The sequence below is a fragment of the Filicampus tigris genome, chromosome 7 (genome assembly GCF_054856515.1).
Source record: "Filicampus tigris isolate MCC_2025a chromosome 7, RoL_Ftig_1.0, whole genome shotgun sequence".
NCBI lineage: Eukaryota > Metazoa > Chordata > Actinopteri > Syngnathiformes > Syngnathidae > Filicampus > Filicampus tigris.
In genome coordinates, this window is record NC_141223.1 from 6,734,078 (window position 1) to 6,755,579 (window position 21,502).

Consider the following 21,502-nt stretch of genomic DNA (forward strand, 5'->3'; position numbering starts at 1 on the left):
ATGTCAGTATGCACGCCTTGAATGCCAAACAGCTCGACAAACACCCTGAGTTGTTGTATAAACAGACGGCCAATGTCATGTGAGCAGTTGGATAATGGGAACATTTTGGGGAATATTAAAAATACACCGTCCGATGTGGGACTTATAAATAGTAGTTGAAAAGTTCGAAGCCACCACTTTTAATGTATTGTGCTCAGTTGATTGAAGCTCAATGTTGGCTCTGCCCACACCCCTTCAGGGTTGTTCTGGGTGAAACATTAAGCCTGGGTACACTCACAGAGCAGCTCTGTGCTGATATCGCCATGAGGGGTTCATTGTGACAGTAGCTGAACCAATCAGTTTAAGAGCATAGAGCCGCCACTGTTTTTTTTGTTTTGGAAAGGCTGCAAACAACACATAATTGTCAAATATTTAAAGGAGACTTCAGCAGTGATGCCGGGAACGCGTTACTATGTGACGCGTTACTCCAAATGTGCACATTTTAGAAAAACAAATCTAAGGCGGTACTTTTTCTAGGTATGTGACAGCTGACTTGTTTCCGCCGTTTGATCCAGCTCTTTCCTGTGACATTGGTCTCGCTGGAAAAAAGATTTTAATTTTCTTGTCACGTACCTACTTTTTCAAGTCAAGTAATCAGACTTCAGTTATTCTTCTAATATCACAAATCATTACTTTGTTAGACTGCATTTATTTCCACATGCAGGTAGCATCAGTATTTCTGATAGTGGCACCTTTCAGCACCACAGGCAGTTGCAATTACCACCTGAGGAATGCAGCAGTAAAAATTGACACGGCTGAAATAAACAGTACATACTTCTCAGCCACAGTGCCTCCCTCACGCATGTATTGTATTAAACTAATAGTTAACCCTTGTATGGTGTCGGGTCTGTGGGACCCACGTTCAGTTTTTATGAAAAGAAAAATTACCAAAGGCATACCTGGAACCTTCTCCTCATGGTGATAACACACTGTTATGGGATTTCTTTTTTTTTTATTTATTTCTTTACTGTACATTTCATTTTTTTAAAAAGGAGTAGCTTATTCATTGATAAATGTGATGTAACCAGAGCTGGACATCGCCTAACTGTCACGAAATTCCCATCTGCATATTTAAACGACCCACGTGGTCCCAGTCGGTCCGAATCAGCCAAACAGAATCGAGAACGGACTTAACCGGTACCAAAGTTTGCACATTTGCTGTCGACTGAAAATAATATCAAAGTTGCTCAGGGCTCAGGTAACGATCAATCATTGCTTGGCTTGCGAACGTTAACATGAAGTTGACGTATACAATTAGTTTATTCACTTGTCTGTATTAAATAAATGTCCAGTATGCATTAGAAAGAAGGAAAATCAACACATTTAGCTGGAATTTGTGGGGTAGTGCCGACACTCTGCCCATAATGCAGCGTTACCACTGATTTGAAGTAAAGGTCACAAAATAACACGACAAACTATCCCATGTCTGCTGACATAATCAGGCGATCAATCTACGGATAAATTGTGACATGCAAAGCATTGAGGTCAGTACACACAGCCAACGACAAAACATACAACGACAATCAATACACTGAAATTTATTATTAGACACACTTGTGACTCCCCACTGAGACAAAAGAAGAGTGAAGAGGAGGAAATGTCCCTCAAAACAGTTTGTGTTGATTTTCACTCACTGGCCTTGGAAACTTGCATTCTGACACGGGTGGACAGAAAGGATGAAAAAATGGCAATAGTGTAGTGTTTTTAATCTGAACCATTTTGTTACACAATAGCCCAGACTGAACCAATCTAATAAGTTTACTATGTGTGAGCGGCTAAATAAGTGAACAAGCCAAGTGGAACACTTCGACAATCACCACTAAATTCAATCTAGCACCAAACCTGTCCCGTCCAAATTGACAGGCCTTGCTTGTGTGAGACTGCGTGCGTGCGTGAGTGTGTGTGTGTCTACAACTGGTGAAGTGGAAAAGATGGCAGGGAGTTGGGACTTGGTCAGCACTCTAAGCACCATCATGTGTTGCTTTTTTCTAAGAAAAAGGTGACTTGCCTTTTTGTATGACCGATTATTATATTTGGGGGCTAAAATGACTGTTATCCTTCCAGTAGGGATCAGCAGCAGTTAAAAGACAAAAGCTCCAAGTTTTCATCAGTTTGTGAGTGTGTGTGAGTGTGAAATTTTAAAGCATATTTTTCCAGTTAGTTTAATAGAAATAGGGGGTCAATGAAAGCCTTATGGGTACCAAGGTACAAACTTGAATCTGAAGATGTATGTTTTGGACTTGGAAGAGAAAAAAAAATCATTACTCTAAAGTCACAAAAAACGTAGCAATTTGCACCAAACGTTTGATTGTTATCAAGACCTCGTGTTTATTGTCTCCATACTTTATGATAACAAACAAATCAGTGGAGCTGCATCCCTAAACGGATTGTTTGGTCTCAGAGATTCCGAAGGATAAATCATATGGCTAATAATTGATATCCCATCACAATTTGTATAATATTCAAAGGGTACAAAAACAACTTAAACATAAGTTTGTACATGAATTACATTAAAAAATCAATCACAATAATTTCTTATGCTGTCATATCATATTAAAATTGATTATTCATATATGTGTGTATATTTATATATATTATTATATTTATGTAATTTTAAGCAGGTTCAAGTGGAAGTTTAAAAAAAAATCAAGTGGGTACCCTGATACAGTATACTGTAAGTAGCGTTACGTTCTTTTTAAAGATGTCGTGTTTGATACTGCAAGACTATTTCCATTCAGATAGAAAATGACAGTACCTTGACAAGTGAAGTAATTAAGGTAAATCAACAAATGTGTGTAGGCCACAGTCACATGCACACACAAGCGTGTTGTGCTGCCTAGTCAGCGGGTTTGTTGTTAATCGGGTGGATTACCAGCGCAGCCTAACCACCCCACCCTAGTGTTTACTTCAAATCACACAAACTCGCCCACGTTTGTGTATCTGTTGCGTTGCGAGAGAGAGAGAGAGACAGAGAGAGAGAGAGAGAGAGAGAGAGAGAGAGAGAGAGAGAGAGAGAGACAGAGAAAGAGAGCGAGAGAAAGAAAGAAAGAAAACGGGGCGTTACTGTATTTCCGAGAGAGAGAGAGCGCGCACATGGGATAAAATCGTGCACAGTCAAAAGTGCCGTGGACAGAGATGCTTGCATGCTGAAGAAAAGTCATTTAAAATAGGTGCTTTAGCTTAGTTTGGTGGAAATGTGGGGATTTGACTGCCGGGTAAAATAAGTATTAAGGGGGATAGAGAGGTTACAGTGCGGCGGGGGGCTCAAATGGGTCTGGCACGCGCCCAACGCCACAATTCCTTGCTATTTATTTATGTATTTATTTATTTATTTATTTTATTTATTTACTTACTTACTTACTCCACGTGATTAAAAAAAATCATTATTATTATTACAGGAAGTACTATCAAATAGTGTTGCTACTGTTTTGCATGCCCATTTCTTAAGTAACTGTCCCTTTGATTCTTTGATGTTTTGTAATAAAGTTCTTCCACACTGTCGGACTAGGCAGGTTGTGTGTGTACCGTTAAGTTATTCCTCCGTCATTATAGCACTACCGCTGCGTCCAGTACCACTCTGCCAACAAAAGGTGACAAGTTTTGCAATAAGACTCACCCTCCATGCAGAAAATGACCAACCAGGCTATCCACAGGTCCGAGTTATGAAACTTCACCATTGTTCCGCGCTGTTCAGTCCTGTGCTCCGCTCAGTTTTCTTGAGGAAAACTCGTCCTTGTAATGGCATGTGACATGGAACAAGTGGGTTTTTACGCAGCGCGCACCAGCCACTTTGTTAGCCCAAAACAAAGTGAAATGTTCACACGCGTGGTCCAAAATGACCCCCAATTCATGTCCGGTCCGGTTCACCGGCCGCTGACTCCCGTGTCGGCGCTTCTCACCCCCCCGATGAACGTCCGTTTGGTAAGCGGATCAGTCCAAGTCTTCTGTGAAATTGTTACGCCAACCCGTCAATTTATTGTTGAAAGTCCGATTTATTGGCGGAATATCCAAGTTGGAGCGAGTCGAACCTCTATTAAGTGCCTGAACGTAATTTAGAAACAGGTCCCAATCTGACCGTTTCCCCGCCGCCTTGGTGAATGTCTCCAACGCGTCCTGTGGCGCTCCATGCTTCCTCGCTTGATCTGCAGCGGTTGAGTAGACCGGGTAGTAAAATCGACTTGAAAGGATCTCAGCTTCCGGTTAAAGTCATTCAAAATAAAAAAGACGTACGTTATCGGTTGTGGAGAGGGTGCTTTGCTCGTTTGAAAAGTGTGACCTTCCACGAGTAGGTTTGCAATTTAATACGCTTCATCTATTAACTCTGTTTTCACATTATATCAAAATCAAAAGCACCAAGTTTGCGTTTTTCTTTTGTACATTACTTTGTAATGTGTCTGACTTCTTGTCATTGTTTGAATGTTTCTGTGCACTTGACGAACCACTGTGGCAGAAGATTGGAAAGCAGCTTGAGTCAGGCTGTTGCTGGGAGACCGCTGACGCCAGGAAGGAGGGAAAAGTACCTGCGTCCCCTTGTGGTGCCTTCATTGATCGACACATTTTGGAAACTACTGTAACTTCACTGTAAAGCAAAAGAATCTGGATGGATAAAACACATTGTGACTATATCCTTTGTAAAACGACTATCAACTTCAAGGCCTAGGGACCCAACTCTGGCCGACTTTTTATGTGGCCTACGAAAGGCTGGAAATGATGCGAGCCAATAGCAAATGTCTACTTTCTTATAATTATAATTGTAATTGCAAAACTAAAAAGTAAATCCCCAACACACACACGTTTATTTTAAATACCATTTCATTTGTTGAAAAAAGATTAAGGTATTTTTGTGTTAGCAAGTCCTTTTTTAAAAAATCATTATTTGATTTATTTTAACTGACCTTTGATTTTAAAACAAGCTATCAGTGTGTTGGTAAAAATGAGAGGGGAAATGCAGGGGAAATTATGTATGAGATGTCGAAGCACATTTAGATGGTGTCAGTCATGAGTGAGGGCAAATAACCTGCATGTCCTGCGATGAAAATGTGGTTAACACGACTGCTTCATACAGTATTTACATTCACCAGCAGTATAGCTTTCTCGCTTTTCCCCCCTATCTGTAGCTATATGTCCAAAAATCCCACCCTTACATAGTGCTCAATTTAGTTTTGTACTGTCAGATTTTTTTTTTAAACTTCCTGAGAAGTATTTCTAATATTTTATATAACCGCTTGTAATTACTGTGTATTTATGTACTTTTGTAGTTGCAGTCTAACGAAGGTGGAGCCCTGATGACAGATGAAATATTCATACTTTGTACAATTTTGCTAAATCTCACACTCACCGTTGCCTTCAGTATTTCTGTTGTGTAAAAAAAAACTGCTCATCATTGAATCATTCACTTCATACTCACCAACCTCGAGAATAAGTGGACATCATTCTCATATGTTTTGTACATCACAGGATGTGTGATACGTCTTGTTTCAACACACAACAAATACGCCTTTTTTTCAGCAAAACACAGTGTTCTGAGGTTCTGGGTTTGATTCTTGGCTCCTGGAAGTTGCTTGGGAAAGTTTTGAACAAGATTTTTATGTCAGTGATGGTGATATCAGAAAATAAAATGATGAAGGCAAAGGCAAACAAAACAATGTGATTTCTCTGGGCACAATAGCGTTGCGTCACTAGCTTCACACAGTAGCGGTACACAAACGCAGTGGAACAAACCATAATTTGAATCGTGGTTACTGGGGCGCTACATGAAAGTCTGGTAGCAAGACTGAGCCAAAAGGACACAGATGCATACTCCTCGTGAACTCTGTTTCATAGCATATGTTGCTAGCTCATCATCATAATGAGCACATGCCTTCATTAAATACTTTAGCTTGACAAATCTGCCAATTTAAATGATGTAATTGCTAACTTAATAAAATATCATAAATCAATAAATGGGCAACAATAATGCTTCCTTTGTGCAGAGCTATTGATTTCAGACCAAATCCTTACTATTAACATATTAGCACATATGGTAGATTGTATTGACTAACCTGATGATTTCCCCTTGCTTGTGGGTTTTTTCTCGGGGTTCTCCAGCTTCCTCCCACAGTCCAAAAACATGCATGTTAGGTTCACGTACTTCAGCGGCACTGACAGAATGCAAATCACTACCATTTTGATACACTTTTTTTTAAAACAACAAATTTGCTCAACTGATCTTTAATTACATGTGATTAATATATGAAACTATGCGAAGATATTAGTCATCTACATTTTTTCTATCCTAATATTTGTCAACAATGATTTTAAAAGTTAAGAGTCAATTAACTGTCAATATGCAACACTTCATTTTCATAAATCTCTGCAAGTGTTTACATTTTCAAACCATCAGCTGGACATTCCAAGGAAATCACAATGTCCCACCACCTGTGAGCTATTTTTAGAACAGGCAGGCCCCCAGGCTACTCATGTGGTCCTTGAAGGAAAAATGGTGACAGGCACCATGTTGGTGACCCCTGGTCCAAATCGTCCACAGGTGGGAATGTGAGTGTAAATGGTGGTTTGTCTAGATGTGTCCTGTGATTGGCTGGCAACTAGTCTAGGGTATACAGTAACATGCCTTTTGTCCCACAGTCTGTTGGGATATGTTCCACTTAATGAGGGACACCCAGCAATACTGTTTTTTTTTTATAGTACATATTTCATATTAATCATGAGCAAAGAGTTTAAATTTCTTTCATTTTCATTACTCCACATGGTAGATTCAAAAGACCTATTGGTCTGCAGATTTAGTTTAAAAGAGAGAGAAAAAAACGCAGGCATTTTAAATAACTGGACAAACATTTTTATTTTATTTTCGTTTATTTAATCTCATAAATGCAAATATCTAATTGGATAAAATTACGATGGATTACAGTCTTCTGAGTGACAAAAAAAAAAAAAAAAAAGAAAGAAGAGGAAACAATGCCGGCGGCACGGTGGTCGACTGGTTAGCAGGTCGTGGGTTCTATCCCGGCTCTGGCCTCCCTGTGTGGAGTTTGCATGTTCTCCCCGTGCCTGCGTGGGATTTCTCCGGGTATTCCGGTTTACCCCCACATTCCAAAAACATGCATGGTAATTTGACTGGACTCTCTAAATTGCCCCTTGGTGTGATTGTGAGTGCGGATGTTTGTCTCTGTGTGCCCTGCGATTGGCTGGCAACCAATTCAGGGTGTCCCCCGCCTACTGCCCGAAGACAGCTGGGATAGACTCCAGCACGCCCTGCGACCCTTGTGATGAAAGCGGGATCGATAATGGATGGATGGAGGAAACAATGCCACCTCGTGGTGAAATCAAAACAGCGCTTACAGTCATGGTGTCTGTCAGATCCTTGACTGCCCTGAGATTGAAGGTTGGTTTACACCAGACCAATGTGTTACTGATGACAGACTTTAGTTAAATTGCATTTATACACACACACACACATACTATCCACACACCAGATTTGACCCTCAAGAAGCATCAGCCCTGGAATGACAAAAAGGACAATACTTACTACAGGAAAAGAAGATGATTTATCAAAGTACCTGTACATCTTAAGTGCCACAGCTCCTATATTATATAAATTAGTGCAGCAGCAGTGGCCGCTAACAACACCCCCACTTCCTGCACCCCAATGCGGAGCAGTGACATCTCATTAAGTCTTATTAGACAATGTGTCTTGGATAGCTGACCAGTTTGTTTTCCCTCACACCCTGTTGTATCATCATGCTCACACAAAAATGACTCACGGGGAAGTGCACTGATTAACTGTAAGAAAGGCTGCAGAACATGGTGCAAACAGTCACAGAACACAGATAGCAAGAGGAGGGTGTGTTGTGTTATGCGGGTTCAAAGTGGCACAGCAGGTGAGACCTGTTGTGGCTGCACAGCAGTAAGACGAAACAAGGTGTGACAGGTATGTTCCGAGTGTTGAGCAGTATTCTCTTTGTTTCAAATATCTTCAAAATGAAATGAACATGTTCTTGCAAAGATACAAACTCACCTCATCGCTGCTGCTGCTGCTGGAGGAAGAGGAGGAGCTGGAAGTGTTTGACCTGTTCCCATCCTTATGTTCCTTTTTCTTTCCATCCTTCGGTTCTTTTTTCTTTCCGTCCTTATGCTCACTACTCTTTCCATCCTTACTTTTCTTCTTTCCATCCGATGACTTAGACTTGTCACCAGATTTGGCCTTGCTGCCACTCTAGAATTATGCAAATTTCAATTTCAGAGGTTTCACCTCAATTTAAGTCTTACATCATCTTGTTAGCATTCTTCAGTTTCTAAGTCTCAAGGGTGGTTAAGTACAGCACAGGTGAGGCAGTGACAAACTCATCCTTATAGCTATACCTATATTATAGCTATAGCTATAAAAGGCAGTAAGAAAACGAATCAAATAAATCTAAATAATGATACATTAATCGTTACGTCACTTGTACCTGTATAGATATAGTTTTATTTTTACTTCAATAAAGTACCTTATCGTCACTCTTCTTACTCCAAGGCCAGCTGATCTCGTCTGTTTTTGCCTCTGTCTTTGTCATCTTTTCCTCACCCATCGCTGTAAATAAAAACAAGCAAATATAAAGTCAGCATATGTCAATTAACGTCATTCAAAGTTTATGCTGAGCGTGCAAGGGACAGGTGAAATTATCTCGTATTAGGTGACAAAAATCTTACCATCACTAAGATTGAAACTCATCGTGCCGCTGTGCTGGTCCAAACAACGACGACAGCAAACGAAAAGCACAGAAGTGGAGAAGGAACGTCAATAAACCAACCGCACCTCAAAGCACGTGACTCAACCAAGCCACACCTCCAGCTGTGGAACCAGAAGCCTTATCCCGGAACGCAAACAAGTGGGAGGAGTTATACAGGACTCATTTGAACAATTGTGTTTTGTTGTGCAATGTAGTACAGTACTTTGAAGCAGCAGTGAACACTGTAAAGTGAACACATTGTTGTTTTCTCCGACTTTTGCTTTCACTAGTCTAAACATGACATTCTGATTAATATTGTGTTTGTGGAATATGAGTTAAGCAACAAAAATCACCCGTTTTTAGCCATCTCAGGGGCCGGCCATTTTGTGACTTCTGTCATCACATCACAGTTGCTCAAGGCTGTGGTAACAACCAATCACGGTTCACCTGTTTTCTGAAGCTAAGCCATGATTGGTCGGTATCTGAGCTCTTAGCCACTGTGAGGTCATTTTCAGTCAACAGTGGCAACGCAATATATATATATATATATATATATATGTATATATATATATATATATATATATATATATATATATATATATATATATATATATATATATATATATATATATATATATATGTATATATACTCATTCAAAAACATGCATGTTTTAGAAGTTTCCCACCTGCAATACACCTGATCCATATGCTCAGCTCATCATTGAATACTGCAGGGGCCTGATCACGATCCCAATCATTTGAATCAGGTGTATTGCAGGTGGGAAACTTCTAAAACATGCATGAAAGTGGCCTCAAGGATCGGAGTTGGTGACTCCTGCTTTAAAGTAATGAGACACTAATACTGTAGGTCTAATACATACAACAATGTGAGATTTGTCGTCACTGCTATAGCATTATCATGCAGTACGTATTGTTCATAACATTGGAATTTACTGTTACTGATTTATTCCAGCTCAAATCATTCTTGGCTCGGATGGTTCAGTCAAACTATGGGAACATAACAGTAACTGATTAGTTTACTGTGCATATTATATGGTCACAAACATGGCCTATACATGACGTTACGGGTATTTGTTTCCCTATCAGAATATCGATTGATCCGGCGAATCTTTGTTGTCCAAATGTCGCGTTAATATTCAGATCTTTGATCGCATTCTTTAAAGAGTGTATTTCAATTGAAGATTTTCATGCACTGCCATTCCAGAAAAGTATATTGGTGCCTTTCTGTAGTATTTTTCTTCCCTTGGCGTTTTCAGGTGAATAATTTGTACCAGGTCGAAGTGCAGACTATAAACCTTGGCGTGTGTGATGTGACATTGAACTTTTCACGACAAATACTTACGAGCCAAGTGCTTTCTGAGTTCTGGGAAATCCGTGGTAACTTAAAACAGCTGTGTGCAATGATGACGATGTGTACATTGGGACACAGCAATGTTCATTTCTGCTGTTTAGGCAAGCCTATGGCCTATGTCACCTAACCAGGAAAAGGATAACCTGCACCGTTCAAAACTGATAACGTCACGTCAGGGTGTAGTGCATAAAGAGACCTCAGACCTCTATAGCTGGATTACAGATTTTTTTTATGTAGTTACATTATGGCTCCATGTTGAATGGAGATAATGTGTGTGTTCCATTACTGGCCCAGTCCAGGCAGGGTTGTACTTGTGCCAAAGTGCCCTTTTCTAAAATAGCTAATGGCTTTGTATTTTTTCTTTTCTTTTACGCCAATTAACTCATTCCCTGCCAGACATTTTCAGACCCTCTTTAACTCTAACGTTTGAAAAAATTTGAAAAAACAATAAATAAATTCCTGAGATTAAATGGCTGGACTGTGAGAAGACAAGTAAATCCGTCAATGGCAGTGAATGAGTTAAGCACATCCTAATCACACAACCTTTTTGATGAAAATGATGAGGAGTCTTGTGAACCTGTCCTGAACCATTACACTGTTTCTATACAGTATTATACTGAATGATAATCACAGACGCACAATATATAGTCTTGTTGTTTTATTCCCTGAAGAAAACATTGAATTATTCGATGTGTGTGTATATATGTGTGTGTGTGTGTATATATATATATATATATATATATATATATATATATATATATATCATTTTCCATACAAAGATTGTGGGGGTTTTTTTCTACGGCGCAACGATTCCCAACCAAACACACATTTCCTTTGATTCAGTATAATTAGACGTCTTATCGAACTGTCAAACTGTCACGGGGTGAATTGTCAAGCACTCTTCAACTTCCCCTTCTGTAAAGAACAAATCCGGGAATAGTTTGGACATCTCATCACTTGTAAGACCTCTGGCCTCTGTATAGACTAGTAGAGCCGAGGTGTGATGTGGAACGGCCCCCTGCGTCCCTGTACCGAAATGTACTCCCCATCAATGACTCCATGGGGCTTAAGGGTCTGCGAACGGGTACCCGATCTCCGCCCACAGTTGTGGACATTGGTGGATTGGAGAGTGAGGGAAGCGGAGGGTTCAGAGGGTCCAGGTTTACAACGGGTTTGGAGGGAAGCAATGGAAAGGCGACCACGGGACCGCCACCGGGCTTGGTGGTCCTGCTAAATGACGAGTATCCACTCACACCCGGGTCTGACAGGTGCACTTGTGGATCGCCGCTTTGCTCAGCAGCAGGAATTTTCTGCGAGGAAAAGGAGGAAGAAATGATATGATGAAATATAGGGACATCGACATAATCGTCATGCTTTTGGCTCCAAACGCCACCACAATGTATTTGAAATGAAACAAACAAGATGTGCTTTAACTGAAGACATTCAGCTTTAATTTGAGGCTATTTACCCCCAAATCAGGTGAACAGTGTAGGAACTACAACCATTTCGATGACTCCAACTTTTTAGGTGAGCAAAAGTAATGGGGCAATTGGCTGCTCCGATATTCCATGGCCAGGTGGGCATGTATGGCTGCCGAGGGACTTGGTTAAGCTCACGTTTCCTTTCAAATCCATTGTGGGAGCGATTAGAGTCCAAAAAATGTGTTGGTGTCCCAATATTTATGGACCTGACTTTGGCAATATCAAATAATCGTTTCTATAAATAAGGGGGCGTCTGCTTTATGTCAGCCTGGCTTACAGAAGGAAATGCAGTGATATGAGCATGTTGCCATTCCATGACTTGCCTTCTCCTTTTTCTTCTTGTCTTTCTTGGCCTTTTTGTTTTCTTTGTCACTGTCACTGGAACTTGAGGAACTGGAACTTGATGAACTGGAGCTTGAGTCCTGGACATATTCAAACATGACAAAGATTGCAAAAGAAAGCAGAAGCACTCAATCCACACACTAAAAACAGTTGGTTAAAAATAACACAAATTGGGGTAAACAATGGACCAATCCACTACTTGGGTCAATTTGACCCAACTTTCTGAGTTGTTTTTACAGAAAACAACACCAAAAAATGGGTAATTTTGTAGAAAACAAGCCCAAAAAAACACTAAATGGTGGGTCAAATTGACCCAATTAGTGTATCGGTTCATTTTTGACCCCAAATTGTGTTCTTTTTAACCCAACTGTTTTTAGAGTGCATAAACACCCACTGAATTTGTATTTTTTATTTTATTATTATTTACTAATGATCATTATTGTATCTCAGGAAAAATGCAGACAACACCCTAGAATGGCCGCCGTTTAATCACAGCACATACTGTATAGAGACATATAGACACCATTCAGTGTTACTGTGAGTGGGTCAGGTGAGTGAGCCAATGACTACACTCAATGAACCGACCTTCTTCTTCTTCTTGTCTTTCTTCTTTTTCTTCTTCTTGTCTTTCTTCTTTTTCTTCTTATCACTACCAGAACTATCCGAATGCTTGGATGCAAGTACAACAATTTGGTTAGCGCCCGGCAGAGTTTTTTTCCATTTCCACAGGATAAATATCAGTTTAACGTTTGCGAGAGGCAACATATCGCCCTTATCCTTACTTTTTTCTTGTCTTTCTTTTTCTTCTTGTCCTTTTTCTTCTTTTTCTTCTTTTTCTAAAGAAAGGATTTGTGATTTGAGTTCTGAAAAAATATCAATATAATTGCGAATAGTGCATTATCTCACCTTGTCACTGTCACTATCGTCGGAGGAGGAGGAGGAGGAGGAGGAAGAGGAGGAGGAGGAAGAGCTATCATCAGAAGAGCTGGCCTTCTAATGACAAAGTAAATACAACATAAATCCACGGGGTGATTAAAACCCGCTGTAAATATGTATTAAAAAACAATTGCTTATGTATTCCAGGGGACCCCATTTAATAGAATAATGCATGTTTATTTACCTTCTTCTTTTTCTTCTTCTTTTTCTTCTTCTTTTTCTTCTTGCCATCGTCACTGTCAGATGAAGAGGAGGAAGAGGAAGAACTGGAGTCCTGTTCAGAAATTGGGAGAATAATACAAAACATTGTGACGACTGACTACACAAACACTGTCCTGGATTATACAACAAGTATAAAAAAAAAAAAATAAATAAATAAATAAAAAAACAGCAAACCTTCTTTTTCTTCTTCTTCTTCAACTTCTTCTTCTTCTTCTTTTTCTTTTCATCATCACTGTCAGAGGAGGAAGAGGAGGAAGAAGAACTGGAGTCCTGTAAGGATAATTTTTAGAAACGCACTTTATTTACAAAAGAAACTGAACAAAAAGACATTGCCGCAACATTACCAAGACAATCAAAGTCAAGCCAGGGAGCGACAGAGAGGATGTCAGAAAACAGTGGCTACAAAATTAACAGCACACATGCAAAAACTGTATTGGATAATTCAAGAGGTACAAAAGCAAACCTTCTTCTTCTTCTTTTTCTTCTTCTTCTTCTTCTTCTTCTTCTTTTTCTTCTTGTCATCGTCACTGTCAGAGGAAGAGGATGACGATGACGACGACGAAGAACTGGAATCCTATCAGGACAGTTTAAGTGCAAAATCAGTATAATAAACCAACCTAACAGTACATAAAATAGGTATTAGAAGAATGACACACCTTTCTCTTCTTCTTTTTCTTCTTCTTCTTCTTCTTCTTCTTCTTCTTTTTCTTCTTTTCATCATCACTTTCTGAGGAAGAGCTATCAGAAGACGAAGAAGAGCAGGAACTGGAAGAATCCTATTCGTGAAATGAAAGACAAATCATTTATTGATAGCAGTTAGCAACAATAGGATTCTATGACGTTACAACATTTTACTCACGTCGTATAAACATGCAAAACATAAAGGGTCAAATGAATAACCCACAAAATAACCCAAAAATTAGCTTGCTTTGTACAAAACGACCCAATCGCCTCAACCTTTTGGGTTCAATAGATAACCCCAAACCCAAATTTGGTTTAGAGTGTACCTTCTTTTTCTTCTTCTTCTTCTTCTTCTTCTTTTTCTTCTTCTTCTTCTTGTCTTTTTCATCATCATCACTGTCCGAAGATGAACCAGAATGCTATTGAGAAAAAAAAAAAAAAACATCAGTAAGAGGCTCGTTTGATGCTTGATTTAGCTCTTTTCATCAACATGTGCGCACTATGATCACCTTTTCCTTCTTCTTTTTCAGCTTCTTTTTCTTCTTCATCTCCTTCTCATCCCCTCCCTCTCCCTCATCATCACTCAGGTGGCCCGCTTCGGTACTGCCTGGCAACGCCTCTGCTTCCAAGAGTTAGAATTACATCCCTGACCTGTACAAAAACTTGAACTGCTACTTCATGTGCTGAAATTCACACTTACCACTCGGTAAGTAGGTAGCAGGTGGATCCTCTGCTGCTTTATACTATAAAAAAAAAAGAAATTAAAAAAAAAAAGAAGCCATGTTTATCTGTTTAGACGAGTGTCATGTTGTACATCATGTTCATGTGAGTGTGTTGTCACCTTGTCATCATAATTATCTCCCACAGAAGTTTTCTGTGCAATATCAACTCCTGCGGAGAACCACAATGTGAACATGAAGGAAAATTAGGTTGCATTGATTGTTAGTATCAAAAGTGGTCACACTCACCCGCTGGTGACAGTGATTCTTGCGCTTCATCCTGTGTATTACAATCAACATTTTTCTTCAATTCACAATCAAAAAAATTCATCAATATATGAATTTGTGTTTTAATGGTCACAATATACATACAGCATACTGTATGCTTACAGTTTGTCATAGTTAGATGTGATTTTGTATTTTGCCCCTCCCATAGCTAAATACTATAAAGCGTATGGGCTGAGAATGTCCAAAGGAAGAAATGTTAAATGTTAGTGTGGATCCAGGTCAAAATGCAAATCTCAGACTTGTGTTTTTGTTTATATGGTATTGGAATATTTAACAACATTGAACATTCCACCCTTATTTTCACAGAGCATAATACAAGTGACACACTAACATAAGGCAAAAAGCAAAATTCAGCCGAGTCTCATCTTTATTATCGTGATTATTATTCCTTCAAATTACATTTTGACGCAGCTTTTGTTGATGATCTGCTGTAGCCTACACCTTAGGTGGTGCCCTGTCGGTGCACGTTAATAAGTAGGAGTGAATTCACAAACGTAAGCATTTTTTACACACGTGAGGAAAACACCAAAATTAACGTACCTTTTTCTTATCCTTCTTTTTATCCTTTTTCTTCTTTTTCTTTTTCTTGTCATCATCGCTGTCGGAGGAGGAAGAAGAGGAGGAGGAAGAGGAAGAGGAGGAGGAAGATGAAGAGGAGGAGGAGGAGGAGGAGGAGGAACTGGAATCCTGTGAAAGACGAAATTGAACAATTACCGATAAGCCCAGATTTTTATTTACTTCCATGATTCATAAAATAGACAGATACGACTCAATTACGCATATCCTAATCACGCCACCTTTTTCTTTTTCTTCTTCTTCTTCTTCTTCTTCTTTTTCTTTTCATCTTCACTATCAGAGGAAGAACTGTCAGAAGAAGAGGATGAGGAATCCTGTGAAGTAAAAGAAGAATATAAATATTAATTGATGTTAACACACTATTTTCAATTTGTTTCCCAAATAATACATGTGTTGACATATCTGTACCTTCTTGTCTTTCTTCTTTTTCTTCTTCTTGTCTTTCTTCTTTTTCTTCTTCTTGTCTTTCTTCTTTTTCTTCTTCTTTTCATCACTGTCTGAGGAAGAGCTGTCAGATGAAGAGGAATCCTGGGAACCAAGGGTGGAAAAGCCGTTTCAATGAAATGCATTTGTTGAAACACAAGTTCATTTTTTGTATTAAATGTTGATAGGACATTTTTATATTGAGCTACATTATGCACATGTTGATTAATTCATGAATGTCATTGTTAGCCAACAAATAGACAATCAGCAACATCAAACAAGAATCACAAATATACCATACCGCAGTTGTGTATTCCAACCCGAGTCTGACAAAATCTTTAAAGAACTTCACAAAAACCTCAACGTTACGGTTGTGGAAATTAGCAAAAATAATACTAACCTTTAGAAAGCCTCTCTTTGCTACTGATAAAAATGGTGGGAAAATGTAAAAGTTCCATATGAGTCTATCCCCACATTATTGCAAGTGACTATTATGCCACCTACTTGAAAATCCCTTTTTGGGTTAACATAGCCATAATGCACAACCAAACCTTTTTCGGCTGCTATTTGCAACTGCTTGTTACTGCGTCCAAATCAGACTGGATTAAGTCAGTGACATCATCAAAACAACTAAAATAGTCATAAAGTTTGTCATCATCTGCAAAGAGCTTAACGCAAAAAAAAATTGCAGTTGTGCAATTAGATCAATGACAAAAGGAAGAAAAAGCTTAGGGCCAAATACGGACCCTTGAGGTACACCAGATGTGACTCATTATACATTTTAAATTTCTATTTTCAACTGTGACAAACTGTTTCTGCCTAAAGAGGTGTGCCTGAAGCCATCCAAGCAGTTTATCAGCAATGCCATATGATGCAAGCGTATGCACGAGCTGAGACACAATGAAACGTTTTACGAATATCTCAGGAAAATGCATCAACACATGCGACACCATCAAATACATTACTCCAGTCATTGAGCGTGCCTAAAAGCTAAAATATACCTTGTTCTTTTTCTTCCTCTCTTCATTGTTATTGTCATCATCGGATAAATTGGAAACCTGAAACAAGCCAGAAGAAATGGGAAAATCTCATATAATGGTCCAGATTTATGATTCTCTAAAAAGTTGATTCAGATGACTTTTTTTTTTTAAATGTAGCAATTCACTATGATCCCATATCAAAATGGGAATGTTTAAAATAAAAGTAATTTATCTTTCTCACCCGCTTTAACGCTGAGTCCCCGTGAAGTTCCATTTGTTCATCTAAATAAACACAGATCAACGTGGCCAATTAACCTTTGTGGAAAAAAACATCACTGCTAATGATTATCATTTAATGTTCGCTAAGTCTGCTGGTGAGCCTATTACGTGACTTTGTGGTAAATGAATCGTATAGATTTGGAACAAACTCTTGGAGCGTTATAATTGGAAGAATGGAAAGGATGAACAACTTCAGGTTTGAAGTCAGTGCAGCCAAACCACTACCTCTTAAAGAACAATCGAAATGTTTATGTACTTGCAGTACTCAAGGTCGGACTACAGTATATGCAAAAATTCCTTTTATTAAGACAAAGCACAAGACTTGGGGAAATACTGTACATGTATCTCCCAGGACAAAATATTTTACCTACCAGTCGGTGCTATGATCAACCTGTCCCACATGTACTCATTCACCACTTTCTTCTTCTTCTTCTTCTCCTTTTTCTTCTTTTTCTTTTTCTTGTCGTCCTACAAGATAGTAACGCATTATAATGATACAAAGTATATCTAGCTATGTATCTATACCAATCAACACACAATTTAGCAAAGAAACAGGAGCGTTAGTAAACTACCGTATTCCAAACAGATGAAGTAAGATTATGTGATGTTTTTTTTAAGTAAATTACTTCAAATTAAAAGCATTGTCAGACGTTTGAAATTTTGAATTTTCAAGTTGTTCAATAACTACTCTATGAAGGGTTAACAACTGGTTATTATTGTCCTTGCTTCACCTGCCATGATAATACCATAGTCAGACGTTACATACCAGATTACTAACATTTTACCATCATTTTTTTTTGCATGCATGAAATAGCATGCATGCAGTCACGTCAATTGAATGCATGATAACGCTTAAGTATGGCGGCATGTAAATGAGCACCAATCTTGTTCAATCTGGGGTGCTCAAAAAAAAAAAAAAAAAAAAGAAAAGGCTTGGAAACCAGTTCATTGTTATTGTTCCAACATGTCTGCTTCATACATTCCAAATGGGTGTGTGTGCCCTGCCTTCAATCAGATATTCCTTCACGCAGATGCAGGACCTTTGCTCCTCCGCCCAGTTTCCCATACTTTAATGCTTCACAGTCAAAGCAATGCAAACCTTGAGGCAATACAACCTTTCTGGAATGCAATGATTTAGCACTGCAGCCCCAAACATACACAAACACCTGCGTGGGGTGGGAAGCTCTGTCTACACTTTTTTTTTTCCTTATGACAAGCTCCCTTGAAGCGAAAGTCAACCCAAACATAATTTTTAGAGATTATGTTGAATATGTTCTATGTAAGACCGCTAGTTGAAACAAGGCATTCTGATAAATATTGCGTTTGTGGAATAAGAGTTAAACCCACCCGGTTCTAGCCATCTCTGGGCGCGGCCATTTTGTCATTTCTGTCAACTGAAAATGACATCACAACTGCTCAGGGCTCAAGTAAGGACCAATCACAGCTGACTTGTTTTCTGAAGGTGAGCCGTGATTGGTCGTTACCTGAGCCCTGAGCAATTCTGATGTCATTTTCAGTCAAAAGAAGTGACAAAATGGCCGCCCCCTGAGATGGCTAAAATGGGGTGGATTTTGCTTTATATTCCACGAACGTAATTTTAATCAGAATGCTGTGTTTCAACTGGTGGGCCTGCTGGGAACATATTCTTTTGGGTTTCCACTTTAAGACATCACCTTTTTTTGTTTAATAATAAAGGTGTTCAAAAGCTGAATGTGAATTTAGAATAGCTGACTTGTCAAGTCAATAAACCACACATGTTCATTCATCTCAAGTGTACAATAGATTGGATTTAATGAGAGCTATGCACATGGCAGAGGATTTTCAATTGATTTCTGCAAAGATGTTATTTTTGCTAACTTGGCTGGAGGGGAAACGGTTTGCTTCTGAACAACGTGTGATGACAACGTCTAGTGGCAGACATGCTGAAGCAATATTTGAACATGCAGATGATCTAACTTACCTCACTATCACTGCCTGAAGAGCTGCTGGAAGAGGAGGAAGAGGAGGAAGAGGAGGAAGAGGAGGAAGAGGAGGAGGGGGAACTGGAATCCTGTAAAAAGAGAGTTGTGGTTTTTTTTCTTAAACAGGTTTATTTGTTTAGGTCTTTGTCAACGTAAATTAGATCTTTGTCATTGCTGTAAAGTGTAAAAAAGGGAAGGGCTCTTCAAGCACTTGGCAAACACACAAACAGGCATACGTCCACCCATTGCAGCTATGTAGACAGCCTATTGTGCCCATAACAAAGTGCAATTGGTCGAGTTCCTGCAAACACAATCATAAGCCTGACCAGTTTAGGCGAGTGCAGCCAGGAGTGTATGTACTTGTTCCCGGGTATGGCACACCCTGAAGAAGCTGTAAAAGGCTTAAGCTACTGCCTCGTAAAATAATTTTTCATTTTAAAAGTGATGTTATGATTATATGTTGATAAGCTATCGCTTCTATTTTTTCTTATAAGGCCTACTTACATCATACCTGTCAACTTATACGTTTTCCCCCGTATTTTATACGTTTTTTTGATCATTTCAAATTGTGTACGCCGTATAACAATTTTTTTATGGGGGAAAAAAAAAAATTAAAAACTCGTTTTTTGTTAGACCGATCTTGTCTTGCCCATTTCGGCTCTAATCCTGAGTGTCCGTTAGCGTTTCCGACTGTCAGCACAGCCCGGGGTTGACAGGCCTGTTACATGCAAAAATGTGTCTTCATCAACTATTTGCGGTAATACTTATATTTCAAAATCACTAAGTCTCCATTGTAATACATGTATTTTTTAAATTCTTTTTTTGTACTGAGATGCAGGCATTATTCATTGACAAATGAAGGTCCCCAAATTGCGCCCCACCCTCGCTGAAAATTGAATGTATTCTTCTTTGTACCACTACTACTCCACAAGATTTTGTCTAAATCAGTTGAGTAGTTTAGGAATAATCCTAAGAATGTCTATAAAAACCTAACCTTCATGATGGAGGGAAGAATGTTCTAGTCACATACTTTCTTTTTCTTCTTCTTCTTCAGTTTCTTCTTCTTCTTTTCCATCCTGCAGTCATCCTCACTGTCGGAGGATGATGAAGAACTGTCATATGAGTATGGTGCCTGACAACGAAAAAGGCACATACTTGTCACTGTTGGTTACAATAAGGAATAAGACATCTGACTCTTTATTAATACTTACCTGGCGATCTGCAATTTCTGTAGGTTGATTCCTGTGATCGGCACGATTCTCTATTTCTTCAGGCTCTACTTCCTCAGTGAGAGACCCCAAACGACCAGGAGGGATGGCTACTGGTTCCTCTACACTTGCAGCTCCACCAGGAGCTATGGAACAAACAATAGGTCATGTCACATCAGCATCAATTCGGATTGACTCTGGAATGAATATTTTCAATTGTTCAGATGTTAGAATTAGCAAACAGTATACCCATTTTACTCAATTTTCATACCTCCTTAATTGAGAGCTGTTCTTTTAACCAACATACAAAACAGCTCTTTTTTAAGTTTTTAATGCTAAAATCAACAAATTGTTCTCCGGAAAGGGAGAAACTTCCGCATGCCATTTGCAATAAACCTCAAGAATGACCTTATTACAGTTTGAGAATAATCTATAGTGCCCCACCCCTCATAACAGATGAAACGCCCAATGGCCTGTCTAACTCTGTAACAAAACGTCGTTACTCCTGAAATAGTATTGGATTCATTTCAAAATAGAGTTACGTAATATTACATGTTACCTACTTGTGTAACCAAAGTATGAGCTAGTAAAAAACACTGTCTGATGAAGGAATGTCAATTGAATCAGCTAACCTTGAGTGAGAGAGAATTCCATTTACGTCCTCCCTTCTCCTCTGCCGAGGAACCCTCAGTCCAGGTTCAATAACTTAGGTGAGTGTACACCACATGAATGACAGGGTTGGGTCATCAAGTATGAGATAAGTTCGGCCTGGCAAGATAAATTTCAAAATAAATCAGAGTTGAGCTTTAATATTCTAAAAATATCAAGAAATTAATACATAGCGAACTGAAACATGTATCTCTCTGGCTGTAGGTTCCGTATACATTAAAAACATTACTGATTTGCGTTTTAGGCATAAAATGATGTGTGTGTCCTTTTATTTTGAAAACCGTAAAAACGTTTACCTGTGCCAGCAGGTAATGCTTGTTCCACGACCCTTAGTGACAAGATTGTAGCTGTTTGAAACAGGAAAGGCTGCATATTCAATCGCCAAAAAAAATACACTTGAATTCTTAACTATGCAAGGAGCAAAACATAACTCCTACCTGATACACAGGCAAGTTGCAAGTAATTTGGAGCATAGACGTCGCATCCGGTCGTCTCAAACAAACTAGTTTGTGAATCACAAACTGATGTTATGACCCCTGGTGGCGGTACCTGTGCTTCAGTTGGATAAAAGATTCATATATCAAATATCACAAATTTAAAGCAGCTCAAACACGATCC

At 39.0% G+C, this 21,502-nt stretch overlaps 3 protein-coding genes across 5 annotated transcripts in view; all 3 read right to left on the reverse strand.

The window, feature by feature from the left end:
• Positions 1–4,176, reverse strand: part of igsf11 (immunoglobulin superfamily member 11) — an 82,943-nt gene extending 78,767 nt beyond the window's left edge. For both annotated transcript variants that reach the window (XM_086036729.1, XM_086036728.1), the window contains exon 1: positions 3,656–4,176. In XM_086036729.1, coding sequence (XP_085892855.1) covers positions 3,656–3,716 — 61 coding nt within the window. In that variant the 5' untranslated portion in view covers positions 3,717–4,176. The remainder of the gene's footprint in view (positions 1–3,655) is intronic.
• Positions 4,177–6,851: 2,675 nt separating this feature from the next.
• LOC147144584 (uncharacterized) lies at positions 6,852–8,884 on the reverse strand. Its single transcript, XM_086036908.1, has 4 exons — positions 8,728–8,884; positions 8,526–8,608; positions 8,054–8,251; positions 6,852–7,536 (listed from the first exon to the last, which is right to left on the reverse strand). The coding sequence occupies exons 1-4, from the start codon at positions 8,747–8,749 to the stop codon at positions 7,531–7,533; spliced, it is 309 nt and encodes a 102-aa protein (XP_085893034.1). The 5' UTR covers positions 8,750–8,884; the 3' UTR covers positions 6,852–7,530.
• Positions 8,885–10,762: 1,878 nt separating this feature from the next.
• On the reverse strand, positions 10,763–20,955 carry LOC147144585 (uncharacterized). 2 transcript variants are annotated; one of them, XM_086036503.1, is made up of 24 exons: positions 20,848–20,955; positions 20,219–20,361; positions 20,038–20,139; positions 19,007–19,096; positions 17,418–17,514; positions 17,009–17,049; positions 16,789–16,845; positions 15,773–15,892; positions 15,586–15,678; positions 15,329–15,475; positions 14,750–14,780; positions 14,623–14,672; positions 14,482–14,524; positions 14,291–14,400; positions 14,108–14,200; positions 13,757–13,876; positions 13,564–13,674; positions 13,275–13,370; positions 13,063–13,152; positions 12,849–12,935; positions 12,725–12,778; positions 12,528–12,611; positions 11,924–12,022; positions 10,763–11,429 (listed from the first exon to the last, which is right to left on the reverse strand). In XM_086036503.1, the coding sequence occupies exons 1-24, from the start codon at positions 20,867–20,869 to the stop codon at positions 11,073–11,075; spliced, it is 2,337 nt and encodes a 778-aa protein (XP_085892629.1). In that variant the 5' UTR covers positions 20,870–20,955; the 3' UTR covers positions 10,763–11,072. The 2 variants fall into 2 exon arrangements, with proteins under 2 accessions (XP_085892629.1, XP_085892628.1); XM_086036502.1 differs by having other exon boundaries at positions 14,291–14,403.
• Between the last annotated feature and the right edge of the window lie 547 nt (positions 20,956–21,502).

Bases quoted from the DNA above. Each gene is read 5' to 3' on its own strand.
- LOC147144584 (XM_086036908.1), bottom strand. From the start codon at position 8,749: ATGAGTTTCAATCTTAGTGATG. The intron at 8,609-8,727 runs GTAAGATTTTTG...TTTTATTTACAG, and splicing joins GAGTTTCAATCTTAGTGATG to CGATGGGTGAGGAAAAGATG. The intron at 8,252-8,525 runs GTACTTTATTGA...GCATAATTCTAG, and splicing joins GTAAGAAGAGTGACGATAAG to AGTGGCAGCAAGGCCAAATC.
- LOC147144585 (XM_086036502.1), bottom strand. From the start codon at position 20,869: ATGGAATTCTCTCTCACTCAAG. The intron at 15,476-15,585 runs GTGGCGTGATTA...CGTCTTTCACAG, and splicing joins AGAAGAAGAAAAAGAAAAAG to GATTCCAGTTCCTCCTCCTC. The intron at 14,404-14,481 runs GTAAGTGTGAAT...AACTCTTGGAAG, and splicing joins TGCTACCTACTTACCGAGTG to CAGAGGCGTTGCCAGGCAGT.